Source organism: Sinohyriopsis cumingii, chromosome 16, assembly GCF_028554795.1.
Source record: "Sinohyriopsis cumingii isolate HCF-2022 chromosome 16, ASM2855479v2, whole genome shotgun sequence".
Classification (NCBI taxonomy): Eukaryota; Metazoa; Mollusca; class Bivalvia; order Unionida; family Unionidae; genus Sinohyriopsis; species Sinohyriopsis cumingii.
In genome coordinates this window covers 38,629,416-38,639,385 of record NC_142976.1, presented here as the reverse complement: position 1 = coordinate 38,639,385, position 9,970 = coordinate 38,629,416, and the positions used below count along the sequence as shown (strand labels likewise).

Genomic DNA, 9,970 nt, shown 5'->3' with positions numbered 1-9,970 from the left:
CCCCCCCCCCCACAATGTCAGGGGGTTTAAAGCACTCATCTTTACTGCCATCTCAACACTGTCCACTTGGTTCAAGTTTCAGGCTCAGTCAATGGTAAGGCTTGCTTGTAGCTTCCTGCAGGTCAGTGGATCTTACAGGGGTTTTCTAGGGTGTTCTTTTTTTCACCAGTTATATTGGCTGCCATGTATAGCCTCTCATGTTATGAAAAATGGTGTTAAACCTACAGCAACAGTTACCTGTGAAAAAATTCCTAACACGATTTTCTTACATCTTGTGCAGTACATAATGTTTTGTCTATTGAAATGTCAAAAACATTAGCAGAATACTTCCGATAAAGTTAATTTCACAGATATTAGCTAACACTTGGACATATTTGTTAGTCTTTTTGTCTTGTGATACTTGTATTTATGCAAAAGCATCAGTAACTGAAAATGGAAGATAACTTTTAGTTTATGCAGTTGTCGTTGGAGTTACATGTGTCAGGAGTACATGAATAATGTATTTTCCCCAAACTGTAAAGGTCAGACTATTCTGCTGTTAAATTATGTAACAATCGATCAGTATGTGTGCTGTTCGTTATATTTCTTGTTTTAAATGAAGAGCATTAATTTCCTATAAATTATGCAATAATGCACATCGGTGTACAGTGTTGGTTATGGATCCCATTACATTATGACATAGTAATACCATTTATAATGTACCCGAGTATAATGTGACCTCAATATAACACTTGCTTGGCTTAGATGAACAATGTTATGGTCAGGGATAACTATGAATCTGATATTGTCATGAACACATTATTATGTATTAGTAGGACCATATATAATGCACCCTTACATATAACGCTATAATACTTTAATGACAATTTGCAGTGTTTTAATGAGGGAGTACTCTACATGAAAGATACTGTACACGTGTTGAAAACAATACGAAAAAACATAATACATCAGACATAATAGGAAATACTAGTTTATTATGTTTTTAAGTGAATTTTGTCTGATGTTCTTTGTTTCCATAGCAATCCTATTCCTACCACTTGATTACAACTCTTATTTCAGGTGTATGTACAATTCTACCATATGATGGCTGTGCACAGTAGCTCAGTACTAACATCTGCTATAAATATACACATTGAAAATTTCCTGCTTAAATTTTCATTTAGCACTGCTCTATAGCATGTAGCACCTGTTTTCCGTTCTCTGTTTATGTCTTGTTTCCATAGCAACAATTATGTGAAGGGTTAATTATGATGGCAGATGACAGACAAAGTGATGTGATGAGGATAAATATAAAATCACCGCATGTCATTTGGACTAATATGCATGTAGCGCATGAAACTAGTATTAAAAGAATAATTTCTGTAAATTAAAGCAGATCTGTTTCTTTTGGAAATCTAGTTCTTAATTGTTTTTCAGCTAAATTTATCTTTGATATACATTTTTTGAGGACTGACTTTGCACAGTTTTTAAATTTGCGGGGGAAGGGTTTTGGTGCTAAAATTTGTTTAACAGGAAAAATTGCTGGAAAATGCATATTCATTGCAGAGACATGATTGAACAGGAACAAGAACATACAAAACTGATGCCATCACATCACTTTCTCTATTGTAGAGCGTGTCGATGAGAGGGTCTACTGGTAGCCAAAATGGCTCCCCATCAATCAGCTTGGACCGAACTAAATCAGAAGACGGGCAGGAAAACTGGTCTGGATTTATGCATGGATTGGATGCAGACAGTGAGAGTTATGATGGATCAGATGAAATCAAACGACCTAAAGTCTAATGTGTAGCTTGGCTTGAACTGTACATGTAGTCAAAGGCACATGAGCTTTGAGGAGTTGGATTTTTTTTTCTTTTTGATCCATTTTCATGGTCTTTTCAGCATAACTTTGATACCATTATAACATATAGAACAGAATTTACAATTTATTCATAGCCAATTCTTGCCATATTCACTAATTTCTACCTATTCCATAGTTCCGTTACCATTTGATTGTCACTGATGCCACAATAACATACCAGGTATACCGCATAACAAGTGTGACATGACACTTCACATTATCATTTAGTAATGTAAAATGATTGCCCTTGTGTGATAAATGCCAATGCAAACAGATTGTTCAATCATAGGATACAAGTTCATGAAATTTACTGGATAAATAAGATTTTCCAGCAGCTGCTGGCATCATATCTAGTGGACAAACATGATAGATTTAAAACTTTAGAAAATCTTCTTGTGACAAATTTAATTCTAGTCATTCCGGGAGAAACAATTTGCCAGGCAGATTACTGCATGGATAAAAGATCACAATAGTAAAACAAAAATCAAAAAGGTTTTCTTTTTGTATATAAATTTTTTAATTCGCCAGCTCTTAAGGTCAGGTGGGCATATAGTATTACCATATATCCATGAACAGTTGCTAATTTAAATGTCTTCTCAAAAATCTTCTGACATATTCTGACTAAATTTGGCACAGGAGATCCAGTCTTGGAAGGTTTTAAACTTTAGTTACACAATGCTAGTCTTCTGTCAAATATGGCTGCTCTTACTAAAAATAAAGATTCCTTTAAGCATTTTTTCAGAAACTGCTTACCATGATTTGAGAGCATACTGGTATAGATGGATTTCAGTTTCGTACAGGTGATTGTGATGTGCCATTATATATGGCCATATCTACAAAAATAATTGCTTTTAAAAGAAAACATTGACAGTTTCTCCAAAACCATTTAACAGAACTTAACCAAACTTCAAAGTATCCTTTCAGGATGGTACAAATAATATTGATCGCTCATAACATATCGCCTTCGCTACTAAAAACATAAATTCCTTTAAACTTTTTCTCAAAAACTGCTGAACAGAATTTGACTGAAAGCATCCTCGCATAGGGGACTTGTGAATTTTTACAACTGATGCCAATCTGACATCAATATGGCCACCATTACTAAAAATAGAAAAACCTTGAAATGATTTCTTCTATACAAAAAAGCTCAGTAGAATTTCATCATCTTTGACAGAAATTATCCCAGCAGAGGACAGTTGAGATTTGTAAAAAATTTGTGTCAATCTGCCATCAGATATGACTGGCATTAATAGAAAAAAATTGCTAAGACTTTTTCTTCAAAACTGTTGAAAAGAATATATAACCAAACATGTCAGAAATTCAAGGTAGGAAGATCATTTGTATTGCCAATATCCCCAGAGGTGCTATAAAATTATATTTACATTTAAACAACTTCATAAAACTGGTCAAAAGAATTGGACCAAATCTTGTCAGAAAACATCCTGGCATGAAGACTTCTCAATGGACAATGACGCTAACTTGCCCTCAGTTATGGCCTTCATTATTAGCGATACAGAAACCTTTAAAGACCTCACAAAAAATGCTCAGACATTGACCAAATTTGATGGTAGGCATGGCATAGAGGGGTTTCAAGTTGGTAGAAGTGATGCTGATTCACCAAAAAAATAATTTCTGCAGCTTCTAAACACTTAACCTCAGAACATGTGATAGAAAACAGTCATTAAGACCATGCAATTTAAAGAAATGATGTTGATCTGCCAAAGTTAGCAAAATTATTGGAAAACCTTGAAAATGTTTTCTTAGAAGTTGTTGAATAGAATTTTACCAATTTTGATGGAAAAGACCACAGAATGAAGACCATTCAGTTCATATGAATGATGCCAATCCACCATCTAATATGGCCTCCATTGCTACAAATATTAAAACTTTAAATGACCTGATGAAAAACTGTTAACCCAGTTGACTAGATATTATAGCATTCTGGCAAGAAGATTGTTGACAGATGCTGCTGCCAATCTTGCCACTAAAATACAAAGCATTTAAAGTACTTCTCAAAAACTACTTTGCAGAATTTGACCAAATTTGACAAAGAATTCTGGCATCAAGTTTTGTACAGGTGATATTTACTTGCAATTAAATATGACCACCATTACTAAATATACAGAATCTATTAAAAAACAATGTTGTGCTCAAAAAGAGCTCAGTAGAGTAATTTGAGAGAAAGCTTCATGGCATAATCGTCTTTCAGTTTAATACAAATTATGCTAATCTGCCATGAAACATAGTAAAAATAGGAAAACATTTGAACAACTTGTGAATAAAACAACTGACAAGGTTTGAGAAAAACAATCCAAGCATTAAGGTCTTGTAAATTTTTTGTCCAAATTATGCCAGTCAAAAAAATTAACTTTATTTAAACATTTTTCTCAAAAACATTTCCCGAACACAATTTGACCAGGTTTGGTAGAAAGCATTCTTGACATGGAGGTCTTTCATTGTTGATGTGCCATGAGTTTGGATGAAGAAGGAAATTTTTTAGAAACCTTGAAGCAGTTTTCACAATGCATGTAGTTCTGGAGAAATTTCAACAGAAAGCATCCTACTCACCCAGATTTCTTCGCCATCAGCTGTTGGCTACTCTTTGGTCTCTTGTTATTATTCAGAATTAAATGGTTGTCAGAGAGGTTAATATAATCATGTTTGTCTGATACAACATGCATTTTTTATTATGGATCACTCGTGTGCCTTTAGCCACTTTTCATGCCCTATCATAAAAAGTTGCCATTTTGTTGAATGATCTAATAGAGGACTTTTCTTTTAAGTTGGCATTGTGTCAAATTTATCTTTTTCATGCTCTAAAGAAGTATGAATGTCCAGTGTGGTTCTGGGTTTTTACAGTCTCCATTCCGAAAGAATTCCATGAATTCTAGGCTGAAATAAAGTTGTTGGCATGATTATTCCAAGTTTACATGAGAACACTTTCATGTAGAATTCATGTAGTTCTGTTTTCATTTTGACTGAAAACATCATTAAGGCTATTATAACCATATGATCATTGAACTTGTCAAAAAGAATATGGCTTGCATCTCTTCTCGGCATAGACAGGGCTTGATATTAATTACTTGGATCACTTGCCCAGTCTGCAAGTTCTTACAGAACTGGCTTTTCAAATACTGGATTTGTTATCTACACAAAACTATTTTGGATCAGGGGGAAAATAAAGAAATAGTAGTACAACTTGCTGATATTAATAATAGTTATGTTTAATGTAAAGTTAAAAATCCAAATCACACACACACATGCTGGTATTAATAATAGTTACGTTTAATGTAAAGTTAAAAATCCAAACCACACACACACACACATACTGGTATTAATAATAGTTATGTTTAATGTAAAGTTAAAAATCCAAATCACACACACACATGCTGGTATTAATAATAGTTACGTTTAATGTAAAGTTAAAAATCCAAACCACACACACACACACATACTTGTATTAATAATAGTTATGTTTAATGTAAAGTTAAAAATCCAAATCACACACACACATACTGGTATTAATAATAGTTATGTTTAATGTAAAGTTGAAAATCCAAAATCACAAACACACATACTGGTATTAATAATAGTTGTATTTAATGTAAAGTTAAAAATTCAAAATACGGCAAGATCACAGATCCCTGAGGAAAATATTATCTAACTAAACTTCAAAACTGAACAAAAAGAGCAGTAAAAATGACAAAAAAGAGACAAGTATATATAAAAAAATGTAACAAAATGTGTTTTAAGGGATTTATTCATGAAATGATCATAATCTTTTGGTATACGTCCATAAACAGAATGGTCATTGATTTAAATAGAACACTAAAACAAGTAGAATGGTAAGTAAAACCAGTATAGCAGTAATCTCAGTAGAAAAGTCTGTGATCTTTATCCAAATCGAGCCATCAGCATTGTTTTTCCCACTGTGACAGACACTTGGAAACACTTGCCTCTGTCATATTCTGTTTTGTGACTTTTATGACTTGTTCTTTTTCTCTATCTTGTTCAGCGACGAAAACAAAAAACACTGTATCATCCAGACTTGTTCATCCAGACTTCTCATGTGGCTTAGTGAGATCTCTGCTACATGAACATCTGGTTTTAGAAAATAAGTTGATGAAACTTACTTTACTGTGGCATTTTGGTGACAATATCTACAGATAATCTCCTCCTATTATTTTAATTGGTAAGAACCAGTTATCACTTGCAGAGTCAAATTAAGTTTTTGGATTTCATTTACCTAGACTCCTGGACACTTGGGCAACCATTAATGTTAAGTCTGATTGTTAGAACTATAGGAATGCAACATTAGAAATGTTTCTTACATATTGTAGTTGATAGTTTTATTAGAATATCAAGTTACATGTCATTTCATTGGTGTTTTATGATTTATAATATAGCTTACGAACATAAATTGCATGAAATCTGACTTAAGATTTGTTTTCTATTTTGATATGCTCATTTTAAGTCGGTTGTATTGTGTTGTGGCGTCTTTGTTCATTCCTCCATTAAATTCATTCACACATTTCCATTTGCTGCAGAAACTGATAACATTGTAATGGTTGGAAAGATATTTATAACTAACCAACTATTTATAATGACTTGTATTATTGTTTGAAGTTTCTTTTGTAGATAGTTTACTGAAGCTTTAGCCAGTTATATATCAGATTGATGATGGGTGTGACATGGGTGGCTCTCTGCAAGTCACATTAATTGAAACTATTGTATATTGTACATGGATAGTGTGTTTGACATAGTTGCCTGAAGGTGTAGGTCATATTAAGGTTAACTATTGCATATCATTGATCAGTGGTGGGGTGTCACATAGGTGCCTCAAGGTGTAGGTCACATTAAGGAAAACCTTTGTATATCATTGATCAGTAGGGTGTGCCACATAGTTACTTCAAGGTGTAGAACATGTTAAGGGAAACTGAAACTATGACTTGTATCATTTTCTGGGACACAACGTTTGAACCATTGAAGCTTGAACTAGTTATATGTCATCAGTAGATAGTATGCTGCATACAAGACCCATGCCCCCTGAAGGTCAAGGTCACAACAAAGCAGATATAAATTAGTGATCTCTGTTCATATACTGGTATAACATTTAAAGCAGTTACGATATACAGTGACACTTTAGCTTTTATATATCGTGACTGGACAGTTTTTTTTGTTTATTTACAGTTATATCCCATACCACAAGGTCAGGGTCACAACATTGAATTGTGCAAGTCGGTGGCCCATTTCGTTATCAAGGATTTCAGTTTATTTTTTTGCAACTTTAATCAGGTCTCCACCTTATTATAACTTGAGGGTCAAGGTCATAAGTAGGGAAAATGTTGCTCATATTGTGTAAGTTTAACAAAGTTTCATTTTTTGATGGAAGAAGTAAATGAATGTTTTTATTTGTATTTGAAACTTTGTCACAAAGATTAGTTTTGTACATTTAGGTAGCCTATACTCCGCTTCATGAATTTTGCAATTCAGATGGCATATGTGAACTCTGCGAGTTTATTACATAAAAATGTTTAATTTTTATTTTAAATTTTCTGCAGATAATGGGTATGATTTTGTATATTGCTTTGTCATTAGATAGTCATCTTACAAAACAGGGTTTGCCTGGTCACAGACATCAGCTCATTTAAATGGCAAATAATTACTCGCTATTAATTGGTGAATTAAATCATTAGAGATGTTCTGTTTTATTTAGACTGGTTATAAGTGAATCATTGTTTCAAATTACTAAGTTTTTTAAAAGTTTTATTCAGATTTGAAAAGAAAAAACTGCATCTAAAGTTTTTCACACAACAAAATGATTATGTAAGGGTGGGACTAGGTATAATGCATCATTAGAATTAATGACATTTGCAAAATGATTTGAGAAAGTAGGTATATTATTTTATGCTAGTTTAATCGAAATGTAATGTCTTGAAACAAAACAGAACAGTCATAGCGTCTAAAACGACCTATGAAGTCATTGTAGCTTACTTTCACTTAATATACCATATATACACGCTTATAAGTTGGGTCAAACTGCAAACAGCAAAGATCATGATCTGCATGCTCATTATACTATGTCAGATTTGGGTCTGTGCATTTGGACTCTACTCATAGGCGAGCGTATACGGTATGCAACCAGATTCATTTATTGACCATGTTATGTACCATATAGGGCCTAATTACCCAGGTAGCTTTTTAAAAAAGTTATCGGAGGGAGGGGTAAATTAGTACAAGGAAAGAAAATGAAATTAAAGTCTACAACTTTGCATCAGAATGAGCATGGAGTTTTCACTAAAGGAATTTTGATGAAGTCTAGTTGGTGCTGATTGACAATGGTGCCAATTTAAGTCACCACTGCAGCCATCTTCAAAATTTTGTTATCACTACTCCAGTACAAAAAGTTGTATGAGCATCATATTTTCACCAGAAGACTTCTCCTGATGACTAGTTGAATAGTTGAAAGAAAATGGTGCTATTTGAGTACCCAATATGGCAACCATCTTGAAAATATTTTCTCTGTTCCACTTGAATAGAAACATGTGACATCTGGTTGGTCCTCACTAGAACTGGTACTGATATGACATCCAATTTAGCTACCACACCAGACATCTTAAAAATCTTGTTATCACCATGGCAGGCATCATCAAAATCTTGTTATCACTACAATGATAACTTGGATGGCCATACTGATATGGGATATTGACCAAAGACTTCTCACTCCTTGTTTGACATATGTAGCCTATCATGTGCTTATAAAGGGCATTAAAACAACAAAAACACGAGCCCAGACTGAATGGATGATCATATTCATGTGGGTTTTTACCAAACGACTTCTATTGATGTCTCAAAAGACTTCTATTGATGTCTTAAGTTTTTCCCGAGTGAAAATTGGGCCAATCTTGCATCCAATATGGCTGCAACTATGGCTAGTTTACAAATCATGGTCTTGCTTAAAAATATTAGACATGGTTTTAGCACTCAGCAGTTACAAAAAGAGATGGTCGTGTCTTAAATTCCTGGACATTCGTTTGGAACAGTTGAGCATCTCATCTCGTTTTTATCCTAGTCTTGGTAATGGGCCAATACTTGCCTTTCAAGTACTGCTGAGACCTGAGTTCACAGAGCATACAGATTTGGCCAAAATCGTGTATACTTGGGGAAATTGTATTGATTGCCTGAACAGCATCACTAGTCTCTGAAATACAGTGATCTGTCAATCAGCAGATCGAAACATCCCATGTTTGACCAGAATGTTACTTCATGGAAGGCAGTTCCAGCTTGTAATACATAAGCAATGGAGCTGCATTCTGTTAACATAGGACTGAACTACATGAAATATGGACTGTTGAAAAATGAGAATTTTTTTTACAAAATTCACCTTCATTTTTTTATGCTGAATCATTTGGCTAGGAAATTATGCAAATGACCTGGCAAAATTCAAAAAGGGGATGGAGGTTGCAAGGGTAGGAATGCTTATAGGTCCGATATGGTACATAATGACCTGTGTGGAGAGGGGTTTGAAAATTGGGGGAAGGGGGCAACAAATTGAACAACTTTTGGTTTAACTCGTTCACTCTTTCAACACTGCAAGAGAAACAGGACAGGCAAGTAAGCTAAACCCATATGGTGTCATGTGAATAAAAATGGCAGTCATAATGATTGTTTGCTCTGTCGTTTACTGTCAGTTGTGACAAGATGATGCCATAAATACAGATCAGTTGTAGGAAGCCATTTTTGATACATTCTGATTTTATCAAATTTTTCACTGTGTATATATTTTAAATGTAAAATCAAAATTAGCTCTTCGCTTTCATGTCATGAATCAGTTGCTCTTGTTTTTATCAGTTTTACGTGGCTTCATTAGATAATTAATTGGTGAGCTTTTATGTTTTAGAATGCTTAGTTTTATCAATTATCATGTATTTCTGGAACATGCAATAAATAGTGGTGCTCTGATTGTGTATTTCTTGTTGTACTATAATCGTTACTTTTCGCTGTATGTATATTGTCACTATTATTTTTACTTAGTTTTTAGGGGGTCCCGAGTGGTCTAAAGCGCTCTCCATTGCGGATCACTGCCATCTCACCTCTGTCTGCGTGGGTTCAATTCTCGGATTCAGCCAA

General features: G+C 34.0%; 1 protein-coding gene across 6 annotated transcripts in view; it reads left to right on the top strand.

Annotated features, from left to right (window-relative positions):
• Positions 1 to 9,802, top strand: part of LOC149780245 (pre-B-cell leukemia transcription factor 1-like) — a 121,944-nt gene extending 112,142 nt beyond the window's left edge. For all 6 annotated transcript variants that reach the window (XM_089937021.1, XM_089937025.1, XM_089937026.1 and 3 more), the window contains one exon: positions 1,612 to 9,802. In XM_089937021.1, coding sequence (XP_089793147.1) covers positions 1,612 to 1,782 — 171 coding nt within the window. In that variant the 3' untranslated portion in view covers positions 1,783 to 9,802. The remainder of the gene's footprint in view (positions 1 to 1,611) is intronic.
• Positions 9,803 to 9,970: the final 168 nt, after the last annotated feature.